The sequence below is a fragment of the Sprattus sprattus genome (assembly GCF_963457725.1).
Source record: "Sprattus sprattus genome assembly, chromosome: 2".
NCBI classification, from domain to species: Eukaryota; Metazoa; Chordata; class Actinopteri; order Clupeiformes; family Clupeidae; genus Sprattus; species Sprattus sprattus.
In genome coordinates, this window is record NC_137921.1 from 47,799,673 (window position 1) to 47,823,105 (window position 23,433).

Here is a 23,433-nt window from a genome sequence, read left to right on the forward strand (position 1 = left end):
CCAGAGGACTAGTGGCTGAGGGCCCCCGCTGACCTGGCCAGCTCTGATTCCATAGATCTGTCTGAGTGACTCGCTTTCATGTTTACACTGTTTTTCATGAATCTAAAACATCTCCTCAGACTTCTCTCGCTACTGCAGGCACTTGAGAAGGCTTCTGCTAGATCCTTTCGCCTTACCTGTTGTTTTCCCTTACCTCTGTTTAGCCTTAATTTTGTGAATCTTCACTCAGTCCGCCCTATCACTGCCTGCTTCTCTAATGTGGCTGCCATACCACTCAGGAGGAACTGCTCCACTACAGTCTTGCTTTCACCAGCTGTAGTGCTGTGCCATTACACTGACAACCTGTGGTTTGACTTCGCCAAGCCCATCACCCTCTTCATCCCTGGGGCACTCCTGGTCGCTGGTGTTGACGCCAGAGGTATTATTAGTGGGGATATAGTCTCCGTGGTGTGGACGCCAGAGGTGTTAAAGGAGAAGGCATCCAGCTTGCTTATTTGTCCACGCTTCTTTTTTTTTTCTCTTTCATACTCCACCACCATGAAATGTTGGTTGTACTTATTACTTGGAATATTATTTGCTGCAATTAAAAATGTAGTCAGCTCTCATTTATCTTGGGTGAAGAGTGGCTTGTATTTAAAATATGTATTGCTCAACCCTGTCTATCTGGGTTTCGAGTGGAATGAATTTCTGAAAATAAGTGTGACTTCCTCCATTACCTGTGTTTTTGTCATGCTTGCATTTTGTTACTCAAAGGAGCACACTCAAGAGCTAGTCCATCTGTGCTTCTGTTCTTGTTACAGTCTTTTATTCAGCCATGGCACATAATGTTTAGAGTCTGTTCCTCTCATTCACTACCCTTTTACTGGGCTGTATCAATGCTCAGTTGAAGAGACTCTTTTTATGTTCCTGCTGAACAGCTGTGTAACAGATGTGAGGTCAGACACCTCTCCTTACCCCGAATCTCAGGCAGGGACTGTCACCACCTGTATGAGGCCACAAGTCCACAACAGGTGATGGTAGTGTCAGCGTTCACATGAGAGGGAATCAATGGTCATCGCCCAAGCTGGTGTGATAGGACTGCATCCTGTTACACATCCAAACAAAAATGATCTTCTCTTAAAGGAGATGGAAATTGACGGTGACTTGTTGTCTTCAAACAAAAACAAAATCACCCTGTGCTAATTCTTCTATCTTCTTGATAAATAGGCAATGTGGAGTTTTTCTGAAACTAGTGCGATGACTAGGGAACAGTCAAAAGTAGGGATGCAAATGATTAATCGACTTTAGATTAATTGTCGATTAAGAGGTTGCTCGATCAAAATGTATTAATCACGATTAATCGCTAGAGGGCGCTAGCGCGAGAGACCGGTTGAAAACAAATGTTCTCTGTGTAATGCGGTATTGAAATACAATAGTTCCACTAGCTCACTCAGTTACCATTTGAACACCGTGCATGCTTCTGTCCTGCATTGCACCACCAGTTCACCTGGTCAACCTAAAAATCACAGCTACACTGTATTATACCTTCTCTCGCTTACTGCCGCAAGTTATAGCTTATAGTCTTAAAACTCAGGTTAGCTCGTTAGCGGGCTAGCTCACTGAGACTTCATAGAGTTAGCTACCTAGCTCGTTAGCGGGCTAGCTCACCTTGCTATGAATGTGAATATCTCTGTCTACTCCCGCGCTAACGTGTGCCCGCGAGTTTGGCTCATGAGAGTAAGTAAGTAAGTAAGAGTTGAGTTGGCTATTTAGCTTGATAGCGGACTAGCTCACTCAGGCTTAATGATTAGATACCTAGTTCGTTAGCGGGCTAGCTTACCTTTGCCTGATGGCTTGTCATTAAGAATGTAAAGTTACTCTATCCCTCACTACCTTGAGCGCGAGTTAAACTTCAGAGAGTTGTGTTGGCTATTTAGCTTGTAATAGCCTAGATGCAGTTTCTTCATAATCTATAGGCTCAATAATATTCTGTTTGGCTCTATTTAATTTCTTCTATTCTTTTTTGTTTTATGTCTGTTTCAAATGCAAGAACTGAGCCAGTCCATAATTTATTTCTTTTTTTTTTAAATTAATGAATGGATTTTGTTATACCATAAAAAAACTTTCTGCTTTCTTTTCCTAATGCATAATTACTTGAGGAATGTATAATAGAATTATCGTAATGTAATGTAATATAATAATAATAATAATAATAGGGCCTATTTTTAAAGGCCCTATTGAAGCACTGAAACTCAGGTGAAAAACGCCGCTTATCAATTAATCGAAAGTCGATCGATAAGATTATCAACTAATGATTAATGAATTAATCGATAATTTGCATCCCTAGTCAAAAGACTTGTCTTACAAAGACCAAAAACAGAACAGATGGCACTGATGAAAGCTAGCATGCTTGTTTGGAAAACCTTCTGAATGTTGCATTCAATTGGTAATTGGTAGTCAGATTTAAGTTTCAGTGTAGTGCACATTAGATAAAAAAATAAGACACTGCTGTGGATCATTTGTGACTTTTGTGAGTGTAGATCTTATAGGTTAGAGGTCAAACGTTGGGATCTCAGTCTCCTGATGGTCCTGGCAGATTGGACTAAATGCACCACCACTTTTGTATAACAGGTCAATGCCTTCTGGTTTTCATTTACTAACTGAATTTTTCTCATTCTCTCTGTTTCAGGCCCAGTCATCTCAGCCACGCATCCGGTTTAATGGAAACCAAGGGGTAAGACTTCCCGTTTTCCTTGTTTCTCTCTCTCTGTCTCTTGCTCACCCACCCACTCCTGTGTGTGCCGACACCTCACCAAATGCTTGCTATGACTGCATCCTGACCAGGACAGGTTTTCGTTGTACTTGTGAAACTTGAAAGAGCAAAGATGACGAAGCAATTGGGTTTGAGTCAGAGTAGATGTTCCAACTTCGGTCTATGTTCTGTCTGGAGAAATGTCTGACACTGTGTGAACTTTGTCCTGTGTATTCTGTCTAGGTTATTAATTCAAGTGTGTATTGCTTTGTGATTCTTATTTGGACTTAAACCACTTCCAAAGCTGTTTTGGTCAGTTGGTTAATGGAAAACATGTCAACATGCCATGTCTCAGTGTTCAGTGTAAGACTGAAGGCAGGGGACATTACAAAAGGTCAGTGTTTGTGTACAAGTTGGACAGAGTGTTGAGCTGTAGTGATCCAATAAGCTGTTGCTCTTTGGTCAGTGCAACATAATGGAGCCCAACTTTATTTATTGCCATGTGTAAGCCAAAGGGAACTACAGCAGTGGTCAGAATGCTCCAAGTCCACTGGATTGTTGATTGATGTGTCTAGAGGGGCGAAATGAGCCTAGCTATGAGTTCTCCCGAGTCATGCACTAATTCATTTAGCTCTGGTTTGAGCCTTGTGATATCCAACTACTTGAGGACAACATAGGTATAAACCTAGCCTCTTATCACTCAACTGTTATCTTTATGAGTTAAGCATTTCTGTCAGTGGTGGAACACTGCCTGGCTCGCATGGCGTGGATCCTTCCAGGGTGGGTTATCTGGCTGCGGGGCTCTGCTGCAGGCCCTGGCACCAGGCGCACCCGTCTCTGACCCGCTGGCCGAGGTGCAATATTTGCACACGTCCTCAAGTGCAGAGCAAAAAGATGTTTGTACCCTGTGCTGCTATGTTTGCAGAGCCTCTCTGTTGAAGGTGCTCCAAGGACATTGTGCGTGTGTGTGTGTATGCGTGCGTCTGCATGCATGCATTTTTGTGGGGGGGTGTGTGTACACAGCCGTAGAAATGTGATTGATTATTGTTTATTATTAGACAATCATGGCAGTATTTTGATTTTGTTCTCCTCCCTATTAATGTAAGTTTGAAGCTTCTATCACACTTGTGCTGTCATCTTAGAAGAACATATTCTTTTTGAAAAACAAAAGACATTTTTAGGGTATCCTGATGTGAACCGGGGGGCAGAAAGCGTAAGGAAGGCTTAGAATCTTCTACCTTTCAGCTCCATAGATCTGTAAGAGACCAGCGGCGTTTGCCCTGGGCTGAGATGAAGCTGATGACGGAAGGGTGTGATCTGATCCGGTCAGACGAGTCACATGCTCAGGGGCAGCATTAGCAGCTAAACGCTGGAAGGGCTTTAAAATGGATTTCCTCTGAGGCAAGCATTGTTGTCGCCCTCCGCACCACTGCCACACGCATTCCTGGCATTAGCGGAGCTGGAGCCTTGGACCCCTACCAGCGCATGGCACTCCCATGCACCAGCACACAGGCCATGTATGACCTGTCATTTGAGATTCCATCCTTACGTTTGATGTCTGAAAACCAGTGTAGCATAGTAGTGCTAGGTCGGGTGTGGTTGCACATGCGGTAGTGGCTAGGGGTTCAAGGTTTGATCGATCACAGCAAATGCACCGTAGGCCATCTCCTGCCTTCCTACCATTGCTCACTACAGAAGAGAAAAATAGAGGAGGAGTGGCTGTCTGTGGCCCTTTGCTGCCATTTCTTTTTTCCTCCATCAGAAAAAAAATGTGTGAGTTGCGACTCAACAGCCTGTACTGTTTGTGTGTGTTTGTGACAAGCTCTCAACCTTTAGCTCTGAAAGCACACAAACAGAGATGGACCCTTGCTCAATGTGATGCGTATAAAGGCCTAGGTTACTTGGAATGCTGTGAACCAGAAGTTAAAAGGCCTCCTGAGAGCCTACACTGAGCTTATGAGTCTTTGGCCCTTCAGTTTAAAATGGGGGTGGAGGTGACCCTGTAGGTCAAGGCAGAAGGGAGAATGGGCTTTGGCGTAAGAAGCATTGACCTCATTTAACCCAGGGGTTTTATTTAGAATTGCTCAGTGCCATTACAAGCCAAGAGCAGCATATGCTTTGTGCTTTTGCTCTCCCTCCTCTCAGATATTCCACTGATGTGGAGTTTTACTCACATATGAATATGACCCAACATCTCGTAGTGTGAAGTTCTCTGGAGCCCCAAGAGTTTAACTTTTAAATGTTAGAAAATTATATAAGTTTTTGGTGTAGTACCCACACAGTCTGCCCTCCAAACATACTGCTCAAATGTTGCTTCTGCTTTTCTGGGAAACAATTAGCCTAGTCCACTGACTAATATCATGTCGCAATTTGACCGGTATATGTGACATTAGTTTATTTAAATTCTAACTTTAATAGAGTGGAATAATTTTGTATTTAAAATACTCAAAATCCTTTCTCCAGTGTTTAGGCAGAAGGAGATTTCTTTCTGTCGGATTCTACCACTACCATCTGATCTGCCTCTGAATGTCATTGTCGAATCAGGCTTCAGTCAATTTTGCCAAAAGTGGTGCTGCTTATGGCCCGCCCCTTTTTGGGGCGAAAAGGAAATCACCTCTCTCTCACTCATGTTTAATCAATTATTACAAAACAGGGCTCAGGTCGAAAACTTAGATAGCTGTCTTGATCCTTGTCAATTTATCTTCATTAGTACACCGACTAAAAGGAGGTTCTTTCAAAGAGCGAATCGAGTTGTTGCACTGAACGTTAGCCATCTTGACAGAATGTGATTTGATCAAAGCCGTATGATGTCCTTATATGCAATTACGTATGACGAAAGCATGGTGGGGATAGCCCTCCCAGAAGCCATAGAGATTGCAATGAGAGCCCTGTTTTGTGAAAACATGAGTCACACAGCTGCTGCCTGCAAAAATATATATATACAAAATCAATCAAGTTGTTGTCTTTTAATAGCTTTTCTTAGTTACACTGACATTCTATGACTGTTCTTCCTTTTTTACTGGGTTCACCAGAGCTTTGTGTACATTATATAGCCCCGTAGCCAGGGCCCATAGACATATTTATGTCAATCTAAATAGTCTGAATAGCCAAGTCACATTGCCAAAAATACTGATGTATACCTATACTCAGCGAAAAAATTACACTGACAGGTGTAATAGGCGGAATATGTGTGCCGGGGCAGGGGCGTGGTGGCGGCGGTTACAAACATAAAAAAAAAGGATACGGGACTCAAATGTTTTGGAACCACTCAGTGCGGGCACATGATGGCAGCACTCCGATTCTCTCCATGGGGTCTCCATGGGGGGTTAACTGCTCTATCTCAAAGCACATGGAAGTGACAAATCTAGATCAGTTCAAATCAAATGCGGAATGTTTACATCTGCTACCGTTGATTATACAGTAAATACGTTGTGAAATGAAACAAAACCGTTGATTATGCAGTAAATACGTTGTGAAATGAAACAAAAACACACCACAGTTAAAGTTGTATTAGTATTGATTGATTCACATCGATATGAATGGATTACATGACTAACAACGGGTGGAAAAGTAATATGAAAATATTTGTTCACTGAATTAGCGCGTTCTGTCCCAAACAGTTGCGTTCCAGTTTCTAAGTTTCTAAGTTTCAGTTTCGCTTTCAGTATTTCAACGTGAATGAGAGGGAGCACAAGAACTGAGCGTCTAGCAGCGTTTATCATATCATATACATTATATATGATGCATGTATATGTCTGTGGGCACGATCTCAAGCACGTGCAAAAGTTGTTGTTGTCCAATTTGAATCAGATACGAGAGACACATGCGCGCCCAGTCCAATTACCAGCGGAATCGAATCGTGTGTCCAGGGGTTTACATCGGAGTCCAGTCGGAACTCAAGTCGGACACAATGAATCTAGTTCTGGGGAGACACATGTGTCCAATATCCAATTTAAATCGGACTGAAATCGGAAATTGGACACATGTGTCCACACTGACTGCCTTACAACACTGACAAGGGCCGGTCATAATAGCCTGCACCTGGGCCCGTGATAACTACGTTACGCCACTGAATAGCCCAAACCTGAATGTTCTGCTCTACCAAATTGAAAGAAAACTGAAAATTCAGAAAAAGTATTTCCTGTATTTTAAAAATACAAAATACATGTATTGTGTTTTTTGTTACATTTTCTGGCAACAGTATTTTGTATTTTATTTTGATACATTTATTTGAAGGGTATTTTGTATTTTGTATCAAATTTTTGTATTTGTATTTTGTTTAGCCGTGTTACTCAGCAGAGCAGAGGACGTGTGGTTTGAGGGGAACAGCATGAGGGTAGGCAGGGGGCACGGTGGAGGCCTACTGAAGCCCCACATATGTCCCCAAGGCTGCTGAGGTACAGACATGGTCATGGGAACTTTAGCCACTAACCCGCCACAAGATCCAAACAGAAAGGAGCAGAAAGACTCATCACGGATGTCTTGCTCAGACTCTACCATCTATTTCTTTCTCTCCCTGTTCCCTCGTTCAGAGTGACGCCCCCCACCAAGCCACCTGAGACATGTACCTAAGACGTGTGAGACATGTATCCTATGCGTGTGCACACACTCGGACTCTGCCATAGTTGCCCTTTAAGCCCTTACCTTTTGTTGCTGACACAAAAATGTTGCGCAGTATGCTCCCATGGAAGTGTGCGTGTGTTTCCTCACAGAGACTGAGTTCACATCATCTATCTGCTAAGATTACGAATGCATGAGTTCTGTGCGAATGAGCACGTACACAGGGCAGGACCTCTGGATTTCTCTGGAAAACCCCTGCTGCTGTTATTAATATCAGTTGAGAAATGATTAATACAATATTTGATATAATTGATGAAGATTCTGCTGGAAAAGCCCCAGTAAAAATTGGAAAGTGATGTGTGTATTTCAGTAGCGGAAAGCTCCCAGAGTGGAGGCTGGAACATGATGTTTATTTATAGTTGGCCACCTGCAGGCCTCACACGTGTGTGTGTGTGTGTGTGTGTGTGTGTGGTGCAACTGAACTGACCCGAGCAAGTGGAGCCACTGTGTGTATCATCAGCAATGCAGCAGGGAGGTTTCCTCGCACACGCACGCACACGCACACACTTCTCTGCCCCTCTCTTGTTCAGACCAAAGGTCAGACTGTTGGTTGCCTCATTCTCCCCACTGAAATATATCTGGAACTGGCACCCGCAGAGTTGCCTCAAGAGGAGCAAACAAACCATCAGCTTTTTCCCCCCTCTGGTTCCTAACTCTGTTCTGGAGGCACTAATAAGCCTGTGATTTTCACTGCCAGTTATGTGTTGGTACTCTAAAGAGATTACCTGCTGCTTGTACAACACAAGCATCTTAAGGCCTGCAGGCACACACGCACATATATATAAACTCCTACACATTTGCCTAAGCTGTGATATACAAGAAGGTGTGTGTGTGTGTGTGTGTGTGTGTGTGTGTGTGTGTGTGTGGTGTGTGTGTGTGTGTGTGTGTGTGTGTGTGTGAGTTTGTGTTCATTTGCACATACAGACTGCTTTGTATGGGTGCCACATGGAGAATGAGGGGGGCTTTCAGGCTTTTACTCAGCAGGGCTATAGTTGCCCATTACTGGTCACAAGGTCTCACCACCACCTGCGCCTGCACTGTAGAAGCTGGGATGCTTGAACTATGGCATTAGCATCAGACCCTTGATAATGGCTCTAGAAGCTTGGTGTGTGTGTGTGTGTGTGTGTGTTTGGCCAAGGACTACGTCTGCAGAGCTCCATGCGTAGGTTCACTGACCACTTGCTGCATACACAACAGAATCAATCCACAGGATGGACCAACAGTGGATGCACGCAGGAAGTGTGACAGACACACGAGTCATGATGACACACTGGTGACTCAGCTGCTTACACCCCGCCTCAGACGGTGCGGGTGGGGAGTGAGCCCTATGGTTAGCCTAGCTATTGAAACGCACCACAACACAAAAGATCCTGGAAATAGAAGAGTAGAAGAAAATTGGTGCCAGCCAGATTTAGATGTATCAGCTGAAGGGCTTGTCCTGAGACTTACAGATTGTAAATGCGTGATGGAAACACAATAGCCAGGTTTCTGTGACATATTTACAGCCAATCTCTTTGCTGACCCACACACCCACCACACTGATTTATGAGTGCTCTTGTTTAACACATGACGTGTCTCCTGTGAACAGAAAATCTCCATCCCTTGCTCGGACAGCCCCAGTGAGCTGCGCACGTTCACGTTTTACCTGTCCAACGTGGGCCGGGACAACCCTCAGGGCAGCTTCGACTGCATCCAGCAGTACACTACCGGGTGAGACTTCCGCCCCACCTCTCATTCATGCTCTCTTCACTTGCTGTCTTTTTCTTTCAATCTCTCACTCACACTTCCTGTTCTGTCACTCTTACTTTGTTCCATTGACTGTCTCTCTCCTACTCACTTCCTTTGACTACCTAATTTCTTCTCTCTCTCTCTCTCTCTCTCTCTCTCTCTCTCTCTCTCTCTCTCTCTCTCACTCCTTCACACTCCCTCGCTCTCTCTTACACACACACACACACACACACATACACACACACAGGTTCATTTTAATGCTATGATTTATGCATGCTCTAGGCCGGGAGTCTGAGACATTGCAGCAGGTCATTACTGTAAGCTTGTTTAATGACCATGAGCGAGTGGGTTTGTGCCTGTTCAGTGTTGAGATGATGCGAGGCTACAGGGCTTGTCCAGTTGTACCCCATCCATTAGAAATGTGCGTGCCGAATCCCTGGCTTTGGTCCAGCACCAGAACACCAGCTGCCCAATTACCTCATTGGCCACTGCGCAAAGGTCAATGGCAACACCAAATCTTATTCCAGCAGATGGCTTATGGGAATCGGAAGCAGGAGCGTAGTCTGGACCCAGCAAGCCACTGTGTCCAGCCCCCTTCTATACCCTATGGGCCAGACAAACTACCCTTAGCTAATGGCCATGGGTAAGGTTCAGCTCCTGACACCAACATGCTTTGTTAGTGATGACAGTTTTATCTGCGGAGTTAAAGGAAAGCAAAACCATTGACATTACATTGTTGTCATAGAAGACTGCGTGGTCAAAAATAGTTCTAGCCTGAGTTGTGTACCCATACATGACCCATCTGATGACCTATCTGATCCCACACTCTGTCAGCTTCTGTCTTTTTGTCGTGCCTCTGTCCGTGTCTCGTGTCTGATTTGCCCTGTGTTCGTCTCCTCTCAGAGAAGGCAGTGTGGAGCTGGACTGCCTAGGCGGGATCCAAGACAAGATCACAGTGTGTGCCACGGACGACTCCTACCAGAAGGCCCGGCAGAGCATGGCTCTGGTCGAGGAGGAGACACGCAGCAGGGGTGCCATCGTCATCAAGCCTGGAGGCCGATACGTGGGTAAGACACACCGGCAGCCTGCACTGATCAATGTTTTTCAGTAAGGAGTTGACCACTGCAGTGTCCAGAAACAACATGCCATGCAGCACTATACAGCATCCGGTAAAGACAATTGCACTGAATTATTTAGTGTTCAGTAAGAACAGCCTCTGTTCTGAGTTCAGTAGGGATTGTATACTGCACCATTTGTTCCTTTGGTAAGGACTGAACGTGTCCAGGTCTGTGTTCAATAAAAAGGTTTAAAACTTTACACAATTCAGCTATGTAGGGCTGGTTCCCCACACTCTTCAATTTGTGTGGATCAGCGCCGTACACTCCCTGGTTAAGCAAGCAAAGATACACTGCTTTATTCTGGTTAGGGTGTAATTGGCACGGCTGGCACGATGACGTCTTTGCTTGAGGACTGGCAAGCCCCACCGTGCTCCTCCTGGAAAAACTGGCACAGGTTTGCTTATTGTTTACCCCCTTGGCCGAGGAATGTAAACAAGCTGTATTTGCGCCACTCCTAATCTGGTTCCCTCGCAGGTATTTAGAGGATTTCCCGTTCTAGAAATTGTGTGAAGTCTTAAGTGATGCTGCATGCTCTGTCATTGTAGGGAGGTGTTAGAGAGAGTGCAATGACTTAAGTGGTTTTCTGTGGGCATGTTGGCGCTCTGGTTCATGCTAGTACGTTGAAGCAATACCTTGCAACAGTACACAACATTTGCCCCAGCTAAAGGCTTGAAATGATCACTTCTAGGACTGTGAGTACAGTTCCTCTTGTTTTACCATATTCTGATGAGAGGACGGAATTACCTGAAGGAAGTTCTCGGGGGTTTGGCAATATAGCTACAGCTGTCATGAGCGCCACTGCTGGCACTCTCTGTTTGCCCCTTGGTTACCTCAGAACATTCCTCTGTCCTCTCTGCGCTGAGGAGTTTGCCATCTTCATTAGAGTGCTTTTGTGTAGATTTTTCAAAGTGAGCAGTGATACTTAATACAAACCGTGTGAGTTAAAATGTGGCATATTTATTAGTTTTTCTATATGCTGAAAGAACCGCAGAGCAGTTGAGAATCAACGTTCTTCATGTTAATTAGTCATTTTTAAGTAATCCTTACAGCACTGAATACACTCACAAATACAGGATATGAGGCGTGTGTGTGTGTGTGTGTGTGTGTGTGTGTGTGTGTGTGTGTGTGTGTGTGTGTGTGTGTGTGTGTGTGTGGCTGGCTGTAAGGCAGGTAGGTTTCACACCAATCTCCTGCTTGATGGGAATTGAGTCGAGCGGTGGAACTGCTGGCTGTATGGGTGCGTTTGGACCTGAGAGCAGGGAGACTCGGCGCAAGCTATTGGCATGTGGTGCCAAAGTCTAGGTCAGCAGCCAGAGCTCTCTGTGTGGCTCAATCAGAGATCTGTGGGAGCTGCGCACAGCTGCTGTGATGGAAAGAGAAACTCAGACTCATCAGATAAAGAGAGGAGCGCTGGAGGTGCTTGAGACCAGTCACATGATTTTGTTGTCATATGACCCCAGGTCACATGACCCGCTCTCACATGATGAGTTCCACTGACACTTTTAAGGGCTCATGCCCATGGATCATTCAACATGACACCAAATTCCCATCCGCATATTCCAAAGGACACAAAACAACCAGAATTTAAAAAGCCAGCACTGACTGGATTTAATGTTTATGCTTCGTAAACTGTTTGATGTCTCTGTGTAATTGCTTAATGTTGTGTATATTTCCTGGTATGTGCAATTGCTTAATTGTGTGTGTGTGTGTGTGTGTGTGTGTGTGTGTGTGTGTGTGTGTGTGTGTGTGTGTGTGTTTGAGGTAATGGCGGATGGTCTTCGCTATATCCTGTATTGGTCTCTGATTGCTGAGTTGGAGTGGAGTGTGCATTGCAACTGCCAGAGGAATTGAAGCCTATGTAATGATTTAAGTGTGCGTTATCCTATGTGTACGTAATAACAGTCTTTTCTCTCTGCGTGTGTGTGTGTGCCCCTAGGTAAGCGTGTGCAGCGGCGCGGGCCGGCTGCCGGCCTGACAGACATTGCGCCGTCACGGCGCACCTCTCGGCCCGTCATCATCTCGTCCAGCGCTCCGCGGAAGGGCGGGGGGGGTGGGGCACAACTCCGCCCCCTGCGGGAGAGGCTCACCCACCTGCTGGCACTCAAGCCCTACCGCAAGCCCGAGCTCATCCTGCGCCTGCAGAAGGACGGCCTCACCTTTCCAGACAAGGATTCCCTGGACGGCCTCCTACAACAGGCAAGTTGAGACAGCGTGAGAGAAAAATAAAGATGGTGCACAAGGGGGCGGACAGAGTGAGGGAGCAAGGGGTGCGGAAAAGGAGACGCATGCACGCACAGATGGCGCGGGAACAATTCACACACACGCACGCACGCAGGCAGGCAGACAGAAACAGGCACACACTCACAGACAGTGAGGGAGAGACTGAAAGGCACATACTGACAGGCAGGGTTATACAATGGGTGATTTTAGGGTGCTTAGAGGAAGCGTTTAGCTAACACCATGAGCATATTGCAGAAGATTTGCTGGATTCATTGAGGCTAAGACACTAGGGAACAGTGCATGAAACAGAGTGCATTAAAAATGCCGGCTGGAGAGTCTGTCTCCGGGGTTTGCAAATTGATGTGCCTTGTGTTTTTAAGGAGAATGCTCCAGATGCATGGAAAGCCCTTTTAAAAGTGTCCGCAGAGTGGCTCGGCGGTGTCTAGCGATTATTTTTCGGGCGTCGCATTTTCTGCCGCTTTGGGTGTCACCCCGCACACGCTGCAGAGAATTCCATAGCGCAGCAGATTCCACTCCTCTCACGCAGCCATTGTTGCCTTGAGTGTGCCCTGGAGATCACTGAAGTGTGCACCGTTTCCATCGCTGAGTCACTGTAGTGTTCAGAGTGCCCCCAAACTGCATCTATACACCAGCCATCTATGAAAGGGCTACAGACATAACCCAGGTAACGCAACTACACAGCAAGCTTCTATTAGGGTCTTAGGGCTTTAAAAAAACAAAAGGATTGCTGGTTGCCAAGGGACACAAACCAAACTGAATCTAGTAGTTAAAGTCTTAAGTTTGTGATTGTGTGTGTTTGTGTTAAACTGAGTAATGGTTAACATTTGGCTCCTCCACCACTCCCTCCATCTTCAGGTAGCTAACCTGAATGGGAAAGACAACACCTTCACGCTGAAGGATGGCCTGTTCAAGGACATCCAGAAGGACTGGCCAGGCTATGCCGAGGTGGACCAGCAGATCCTGAAGCGGATTCTTGTGCGGTAAGCAAAGCCCCTCGTCTCCTCAGCCTAGCTTCAAGGAGAGGGGAAAAGAGTTGACCCCACTTGCTGTGGAAAAAAATCTAATTGTTCGGAAAATTCACTCAAGTTACCTCAGGACTCCGGTGTTTCATATAAGTATATTTATTCAACAACAACAGGTCTGCCAGGACATGAGTGAGCCTGACAAGCAAAAGAGAGGCACGGGCCCACTCTGAGAGCGAGAGAGAGAGAGTGTGCCTGGGCTCACTCCCAGACTTCAGCAGACGAGAGAGAAGCAAAGTTAAACACATCACACAAGGTTTATATAGAAAGAAGTTAGCGTTCTCTGACGTCCGAGGTCATTGTACTATGCATCAGCAAGGCAGAAAATAAGGACTACTAGTTCTTCTTATCAGCCTTTGCTTACACACACACACACACACACACACACACACATACACACAGAAGGTACACTTTTAAGCACATCCACAGAGTTAAATCAGTCAGCACTTAAGAATCAAATATATACAGAAACGGCGTATGATTAACACAAATGCATACTTGATTAAAGTTTCATATTTCCCCATCACAAAGTCTTTGAAATGGGTGGTCCTAGGGGCTTGCTGTGGCCTAGGGACTTGCTGTTCTGAAATCCAAAATGTTTTTTAAACGGTAAAAATGTTTTTTTTTTTTTTTTTTTTTTTTGTGTATGTCAGCCCCAGATGAGTCTCTGAAAGCCAGCCTTGATGAGGACAGACCATGGCCATGTTAGTTCTGTCCCTCAGGGCCTGCTTCAATGGAGGTTTGAGGGGGCAGGTGTTTCACGGCTGGCTTTTGGGGGCGGACATATTGTGTGCTCTGCTGGATCACATGAAGTTTCACATTTTCCCATCTTGGTGCCTCACTGACATTGAGAGTGTCGGTTGGAAATTGCATTTGGTGTGGCCTTTATTGGTCATATTGAGAGTAGTACTTGATGAGTTTGGACCTAAGCTGGGTGGATTTTGATTGGTGTTGAGCTTTGTATGAGCTGGATATGGTCCTTGGTGGAGTTGTGGTGGTCACTGCACTGCACTGCACTGCACTACATAATGAGGGCTGTTTCAGGCTCAACATGGCTGAGTTTAGTACAGCAGTGGGCCTATGGGGGCTGTCCTGGAGCAGGGGCTGTCTCCTGGCCTGATCTGGCCGTGTGGTTCGGAGTCGCTGAGGCTTTTCCCCCTCTGTTTGTCTGTGGTCCACGCTGCCCCGGTGGAAAACTCCGGTTTCTCATGAGCTCCGAACGGGCGGCACAGCACAGCACGCAGCGCAGCCAGGCAGCTAAATATAGCGCTGAGCAGTGGGATGCTGGGTAAACCCACACCAGCCCAGCAGTCTGGACAACACTCATCAAAATATTTTCCCACAGTCTCGTTTTCTGAATGAGCGCCCTTTCAGAAATAACATTACGCCGATGGGCCACAGGTCCAGTCTTGGTCAAAATGTTGTCATGTCCTGTGCTCACTCATGCGTGTGCTCGGCGTGTGTATTTAGGCTACTTGACATGCACTGGGTTCGACTGGGACCAAATGTCTTAGCAGAGTTGTAGTGGATAGTAGAGCAGTCCTGAGAGGCTGTGTGGAAGGGCCTTGCTGCAGTGGGTTGCGCTAAAGAACACACAGGGGACGTTGGTAATGGCAGACTGTCCTCGAACATGCTGATCCATGTGAGAAGGTGGCAGCCAGCCAGCACTTGGCTTCAGGCCCTCCCCTCAGAGCTGCGCTGTTGGTTTGAGCTACCACACACACACACAGACAGACAGACAGACAGACAGACAGACAGACAGACAGACAGACAGACAGACAGACAGACAGACAGACAGACAGACAGACAGACAGACAGACAGACAGACAGACAGACAGACAGACAGACAGACAGACAGACAGACAGACAGACAGACAGACAGACAGACAGACAGACAGACAGACAGACAGACAGACAGACAGACAGACAGACAGACAGACACATACATACCTTTACACACACACACACACATACATACCTTTACACACACACACACACATACATACCTTTACACACACACACACACATACATACCTTTACACACACACACACATACATACCTTTACACACACACACATACATACATACCCCTGTGCTGCAGAACCCCCCCCCCCACCTATCATGTGTGTTGCTTAAACACACACATGCAAGCACTTCACTGGGGTCTTACGTATGCAGAAAAAAAAAACTACCCCCCACACTCTGATTCACTGCATAACAAAAGCACTCTTCTCATGAGTGGGCTGGAGCCATCTGCTGCTGCCCTCTACTGGCAAACTGCTAGCAGTGGACCTATTGAGTCACACTGATTGTGCTGAGATTTGCCAGAGCTCAATGAATCATTGAGAAGAGAGCCTGTTGCCTTGCGTCTTGTGGATAGACCTTTTCTAATGGAACATCTTTCCTTTTTCAATGCTGCACTTCATCGATTTCTGACCTGTTTTCATTGTTCACCTTACCAGCCCTCTCTGCTCTCATGCTAGGCGTGAGCCAGCAGTCCAGAAGCCAGGCTCTAGACCTAGATCCAGCACCTGCGGCATGCAGCCTATGGCTGGTGCGTCATTGCCCACTGCTCATGGTTAATCATCATACTCAGCCGGGGTGAGAGGGGTGTGTAGGCCTCTTTACAGCTCCACCGTGGGAGGTGTGTGTGTGTGGGGAGAGAGCTGAGCACTGATTTTGTGTCTTGGAGATGAGTGATATGAAAGTGTGTAAGCATGCGTGCATGTGTGTGTGACTGAGTATGATGATTGTGTGTAGGATTGGTCTGTGTGTGTGTTTGTGACTAGGTGTGTGTGACTTTGTATGATGAAAGTATGTAGGATCAGTGTGTGTGTGTGTGTGACAATGTATGATGATTGTGTTAGGTCCGGTGTGTGTGTGTGTGTGTGTGTGTGTGTGTTTGAATGACTATGTATGATGATTGTGTTTCAGTCCTGTGTGTGTGTGTGTGTGCGTGTGTTTGAATGATTATGTATGATGATTGTGTGAAGGATCGGTGTGTGTGTGTGTGTGTGTGTGTGTGTGTGTGTGTGTGTGTGTGTGTGTGTGTGTGCGTGTGTTTGAATGACTATGTTTGATGATTTTGTGTAGGATCGGTGTGTGTGTGTGTGTGAGTGAGAGTGTGATGGAGCTGAGCTGGTGGTGTGTGGCTGGCTGAGTGGGCGTGTGAGTGGAGTGCAGTCTGCCATGTCCTTAGGTCCTGCCCACAGCAGCACTGATTCACTCAGGCCTGTGAGGCACCAGAGTGAGTCCATTCTGTTCTAGGTGATTATCCAACTCCAAACAGATTCAAACTTTAATTTGCTATAGTATCAATGTCTTGCTGGTCATGTGTGTGTTTGTGTGATATGTAAGTCATGTGTGAGTCAAGGCTCGTCACCAAGGCGTGAGTGTAATGTGTGAAGAGGTGGTTGCTGTGTGTGCTGTGTATTCATTGGAGTGTGTCTGCACTGGTGTACCCACAGGAAACTGTGCAAGGCTCCAAGCAGGACCCTAACTGCAGTCGAGGCTCCTGGAAGTCCCCCCAAAGAGCCAGCCAGCAGCTCGCCATCTCAGGTTACACACACACACACACATTCATTGTTCAGAGATTTTATCATAACTGTTCAGCTCATTTGTTTGTTGTGGGTTTTATTTTTTTCAATAATGAGTCCTTTTTTTGTACTACAGAAACGGCCAGCTACAGAGTTCATTGACCCTTTGGCAAACAAAAAGCCTCGGATATCACATATGGTCAGCAAGGCTCCTACACCAATTAACGGCAAGCTGAGCTCCTCCAACGGCAAGGAGGCATCATCTGGGCCATCGCACCAGGCGACATTGTCATTGTTGGGCGAGAGCGCCGCATCCAACTCGCAGCCCCCGCTGCTGGACTTGCCGCGGCCTTTCGACCCGCTCTCGGACGTCAGCAACGACTCCAGCCACAACGGCCGTGACGGTGAGGTCCGGGAAGCGGCGGTGGCAGAGCGACTGGCCCAGCCAGCCCCCCAGCCCCTCTCGGGACCAGCCTCCAGCCTGCACCCCCCTGCGCCTCAGACCCTCTCCCCGTCCCCAGAACCCGCACGCGCCCACGTCAAGCCGCCCTCCCCCACCCCGCACGGCAAGTCCAAGAAGAAGTCCAAGAAGCACAAGGACAAGGAAAAGACTAAAGACAAGGAGAGGGATAGAGAGAGGGAGGGCCGCAAGGAGAGGAGGGGAGGGGAGGAGCGCGTTGCCGAGCAGAGGAAAGCCTGCGAGATCTCCTCCAGTCCGGAGACCATGAAGGCTGGCAGTGGTCCACACAAGAGCACAGGTATGCACCTCTACAGAAACTTGCTTTTTACTATTGAAAACCAGTACAAGTACAAACCCCATAGGCACCTGTATTTGTATTGTATTTCTTTCTTCAATACCCAGTCACCTGTTTTCAGTTTTTTTTCTTGCCATGCATTTTGTTTCTTCTTTTGTTAAACAGTTAATTGTACTGTTTTAATCTCTAAACTGTCTTCAGATCTCAATGGAACGTGTGACAGCTCCAGTACCCCTACGCCACCAGAGGTGGCCGACTATTTATTGTAAGTCTTTAATTGATTATACAGAACAAAATGGTGGTCATAAAATATACATAGCTGATAATCTTGTAGCACTGCTCAACAGTACCATCAGAACAGGTGTAACTGTAGTGTGATTGCATCCAGAACTCCTATTCAGTCCCTCATCTTGTTCGTCCACGTTCTTGTTCATGTGTGTGGCGACAGGAAGTACACTGTGATCGAATCCCCAGAGCAGCGGCAGACCTACAAGAATGACTTTAACTTGGAGTACAGCGAATACCGGGGGCTGCACGCTCGCATCGAGGGCATCACTCACCAGTTCACCATACTGGACGCCGAGCTCAAGCAGCTGCAGCAGGGCACAGACAAATACAAGGTACATTCAACAGACACACACACACCTAATCTTTCCTCCTTAGTCTGCTCACCAACACAAACCTTCAGAAGCCGTACATGTAAGACAATGCTAGGCTTTCTCAGTTTTAGAAAGAGCTTGATTTTTCTCTAACACAGTGGAGTCTGTCTTTTGGTCAGACACATGTTGCCACATAAGTGCGCTACAGGATGTGAAGAGCATTCAAGCTGTGTCTGCTTTAACTAGGATACCTTTGCTATACGGTTACGGTCTATATGAAGTCCATTTAGCAAAGCAGGCATCTACCAGTGAAATACACTAATCATGAGGTTTGCTCACCACCAGCTGTTCGAACAGTAGCTCAACAGCAGTAGTTCACTTTAGGCCAATCAAACTATAAATATGTGACCTAACCAGCACATGGTTAGAAGACAATTATGCTGGCCTCTACACAGCTACACAGTCACTGCGTTATGTTACCACCATCTGGTCCAGTGGTCACTGCCAAACGTTTTCTGATTGACATATACTGTTTTTGTGTCCACAGCTAATCCACAATCAGATACTTGAAGAGTATCGCAAAATTAAAAAGGTACTATATTTTTTAGGTATATATTTTTTGTTTATTATTTGTATCACTTTCTCCTTATCATCGCTCACCACTCGCTCTGTTTCCCCCAGACTAACCCGCACTACAGCCAGGAGAAGAACCGCTGTGAGTACCTGCACAACAAGCTGGCTCACATCAAGAGACTGATAGCAGAGTACGACCAGCAGCAGCTGCAAAGCTGGCACTAGTTTCTCTGCGTGCCGCCGCCCCTGTCTGGAAACCAGGCCGGGGGTGCAGGCGGCCCCAGGACTGGCTGGTGTCTCAGGCCCACGCCACAAACACGCTCTAATGTGCCACGCCACGGAGGGATGGGCCCACCACCCCAACAGCCCCCACCTCACCCCCCCATCCCCCAAACTCACCTGATCTCCCCAGGCAGGGTCCCTCAGTGCCCCCATCCCCTGTCTGCCTCTTTCTTTCTCTCCCTCTCTTTTTCTCTCCCTCTTTCCTCATCTACATCTCCATCTCACTTCGTTTTGCTCTGTTGATGCACCTCTTTTGGGAGAAAGCCTCGAGTCCCTCCTCAACCCACTCCCCATCCCTCCAAGCACACAGAGTGTCTGTAGAGAGTGCCTGTGGAAAATCCACCTCTCTCCGAGGACCCCCTGCATCAGCCCCCCCTCCCCTTTTGCCCTGGCTGCTGACACTGAGCTCGGGTCGGGCAGAAATGCTTCCCGAAGTGCTAATAGTTTATAAAAAGTACAAGATAAAAATGAAATGGATTATTTTTCCCTTTGTTTGGAAATGGAAAGCTCCTATGATATTTTATTAATTTTTTTATTTATTCTGTAATTTTTTTTATTTTATTTTTCTTGCGGACTTCCATGAGGATCTTGATTTATTTACACTCCGCAGTATGGGCGCCACAGAGCCTCTGCTCTGGGGAATCTGCTTTCCTTTCGGTCCTCTCCCTCTTGACTATCAGTATTTTATGCAAAAGCTGCCTTTGGCTGTCAAATTGTCCCAGCTGTAGCGATTCATGACAAGTCTCCCCTCTCCCTTAACTATACAAGCAGTATAAGTTCAGCCAGTTAAAACAGAGGGCTGTTCAGATCGTTCACTGTTGCAGACATGCATAGAGTAGGCTAGTTGAGCTTTGTCAGCTGCAACTGGGTTCGGGCCATAGCAGTGTTCCTGTTTGTCAATGAGATTGTAAAGTGAAGCCATCAGTATATTGGGACTGATAGCAGCAATGTTGCCACTAAGTCATCTCTCGCAGTATAGACCGCCACTACTGACTCAAACCTGTGCTCAGATTACACACCACCTTTTACCCTCCACACATTTCATTCAGAGCCAACTTACCACAAGTCCCAGCTCTGTGTTTGCATTACATTTGGGTGGGTTACGCTTTAAAACATTAAAAATCTCAGAACTACAACATAGTGTTTCCGGTATGTGATATCCAAGTTTGTTTTTAACATTTCTCTCTGATCATCTGCCATCCATTCCGGGCCTTCTGTTGGTGAAGGCTTCCTTTAATGAAAATGAGTCCCCACGCATTGAGCTTCACTAACGGACGTTTACACACCTACTGACTGGCTGAATGTCAAATCCACACAGCAACACACACTCACTCGCTCACACTTCCATGGCCCAAACATGGAAGAGACTGTTATTTTAAAAAGAAAATTGGAAAAAAAAGAGCTTGAAGCTTCTTCCATGAAGAGTGGATTGTATGTTTTCTTGATCCCAAAAGGATACGGAGCCTGGGGTCTTCACTCTCCCAACAGCCAGGGAGGATCTCCCCACCAACCCCGTTCAGACTGTCACTGCCCTGGTTTAGTCCGGCAGAAGGACCCATTGTATTTCTGATATTGATCTCTTTATGTTGACATTAAAACTCAGCACTTTCTTGCGTTCCGCCTCTTGCTGTTACTCTGACCTGGGTTGTGTTCTGAGGGAGAGAGTTTTTTTGTTGTTGTTTTTTTTTGGCCTTGTCCCAGCGGAAGTGCATGCTTTCTTAGTGAATGTGTTTTAAGTACAGTCAGACCAGTATTTGCAATTCCGTTTTTAAACTGCTGTTCCAAGGCATTCAAATCCAAACAAAGACCTACAGCCCCCACACCCCCACCCCCTATTATATTACCATCAGGAGGGATTTCACATGTATTTAAAACATGCACAGGAACTAAGCCACTCCTCAACCTTTAATGAACACACAAGGCTGAAACGTTCAACTAAACATCATGGTGCTTCTACCTGCTGCTGTCCAGGCAGTCAGACAACTGTAGATTTACACTATTAACACACAGGGAAGACCTGGTATGTGCGTGTGTGTGTAAGAGACATGTTTACGGCATATCCGACCTGTGTGATTGAAACACCATATGTGTTTCTCGTGCAAGAGTCTTCTTCTCCCTGCCCTGAAATCTCTCCCATGGTTTCAATTCCTCCTAGCAATGGCAGTGTTCACTTACAAAAGCAGAGGCAACATGTCTGATTGAAAATGATCTCTGGTCATGAGGGTGATGATTACCAGGGTTTTGTTTGGATTTGGAGATACCTGTGTTGTTTTGTTTTTGTTTTTGACTTTGAGTTGCAAGTACACAACACCACATGGGTTGAATGTGCCAGATGAGCTGCAGATGCAGATTGTACAGGACCTGCTGTTGCCAATTCAGCATTAGAGGGTCCCACGACTCGAGAGGGAAGCACCAAAGCACGCTTTCTGAAAACAATAAGGGACTGGGACTGAAATTTCTCTTGACATTTGAATAAAAACCCTAGAAAATCAAGCCTTTTTGTTTCTTTGTAACCTGGTTATTAGTTTATTTGTGAGTGCTCAAAACTTTTGTGATCCTCCCATAATAATACATGATGGAATAGGTTGATTGTGTACGGGCACACCGATATTTCCACAAGGGGGCAGAGGATACCGGAGTTCAGACAGCCCAAAGCCTATTGTAAATACTAAATGTGTTTAGCAAGTGAATGTCCGAAATGTGCGAGGTGTTTCTGGAACCCCACCCCACCACGGTGACAGGGAGGTAAATAACTGCAGTGTCATCAAGCGGATGTAACCACACATGCAGTGTAGCCCAATTGTCCTCTGTGAAATATCGAGGGTTTGACAACGTAGTTGTGTCTTATTGAATTAGATGAAGATAAAAGATCTATTGCATCCAGATTCCATGTGATTGGAAAGGGCTTCCATAAAAATATTACAATGATTCCTTAAACTCGAGAAAGGCTAACAATAACTGTACGTATGTAATAGATAGAATGGGGAAGATGTGATGATGAAAATTGCTTAGGGGTGACTAACAGATTATATAGATGGGGCAGAGTTGTGGCAGTTCTCAAAAAGCCATGCTGGGCTGAAGTTTGCAAGTCGCACATCTCTTGGCCGTGGCTCGGTAGAGCGCGCTGGCCTCAATTCGGGCCGCTCACGGAGTGTCAGTGAGTTCAGTTTGGCACGGTGCCCACTCGTGCTCGCTCACGGTGCACACTGCCCCTCCTTTGACCATCCTATGCATTACGCGAGCGAGAAAACGAACATGCTCCCCCACTCTAGAGGGCGTCTACTGTGATTTGTTTTGGCACATTTACTGCAGGTGGGATTGGCGTAATCGTCACGTGGCTTGCATTCTATGGAGGATTATCGGGGCCAAAACTAAATAAATAAATAACTAAATAAATAAATAAATGAATGGTTAAATACTTGGATAAATACATAATTAGATTTATGTATACCTACATTTATTTATTTATACTTACATATATTTATTTATACTTACATATATTTATTTATACTTACATTTTGTCATACATTTTGTCAAACATTTTGTCATACTTACATTTTGTCATACATTTTGTCATACATTTTGTCATACATTTTGTCATACTTATTGTCATACTTATTGTCCACGGTGTAACTTGCTTGCAGCAAAATAAATCCGTCATCCCCCGTCACCAAGTCAGGGGGCGGGTTAAAGCCTCTGATTGGTGAATGAACAGTATTACACACCAGGCAGGCTCAACCAGTCGATCAGGCTCGAGGGATACTGAATTTTGGCGTTTATGGATGCCAAGCGCCAGATTTAGTTTAATGAAAGTTATTGAGCATTATTTAAATAAATCAAGATACCAGAATGTCCCAGAAGACATACCCTCAGCTGCTGCGTGAGTCTGCATCCTTAATTTAAGAGGCCCTCAACTCGTCTACTACTAGTAGTATTTCTAGTAGTGTTATGAAATGTTGGGTTTAATGTGGCCTACTGGGTGCACTGGCCGTAGTAGTCGTAGCCAGGTCGTAGCGCTGTCGTTACCCCATCACGTCTATCTCTTCCATAGTTTGCATCAGGCTGCTATTAGAATGTTACGCTGTAGCATGGTTCTCATGTCCTCAGTTTTTGAATCACCAGTGATGAAGAAAGTGTTTTGTCCGTCTCTTCATAAACGGATGACTAAGAGTAAGACCACATTTACACATAGCCGGGTAATTACAGAATAGAGAATATTTCTGCCCTT

General features: G+C 45.9%; 1 protein-coding gene across 1 annotated transcript in view; it reads left to right on the plus strand.

The window, feature by feature from the left end:
* The window catches only part of ell (elongation factor RNA polymerase II), a 39,412-nt gene extending 17,714 nt beyond the window's left edge, over window positions 1-21,698 (plus strand). The window contains exons 2-12 of the mRNA XM_080832681.1: window positions 2,669-2,713; window positions 8,940-9,061; window positions 9,983-10,146; window positions 12,134-12,397; window positions 13,298-13,418; window positions 16,928-17,018; window positions 17,133-17,754; window positions 17,953-18,016; window positions 18,200-18,371; window positions 18,898-18,942; window positions 19,032-21,698. Of these exons, the coding sequence (XP_080688807.1) occupies window positions 2,669-2,713; window positions 8,940-9,061; window positions 9,983-10,146; window positions 12,134-12,397; window positions 13,298-13,418; window positions 16,928-17,018; window positions 17,133-17,754; window positions 17,953-18,016; window positions 18,200-18,371; window positions 18,898-18,942; window positions 19,032-19,148 (1,827 nt within the window). The 3' untranslated portion in view covers window positions 19,149-21,698. The remainder of the gene's footprint in view (window positions 1-2,668; window positions 2,714-8,939; window positions 9,062-9,982; window positions 10,147-12,133; window positions 12,398-13,297; window positions 13,419-16,927; window positions 17,019-17,132; window positions 17,755-17,952; window positions 18,017-18,199; window positions 18,372-18,897; window positions 18,943-19,031) is intronic.
* The last annotated feature ends 1,735 nt before the right edge of the window (window positions 21,699-23,433 follow it).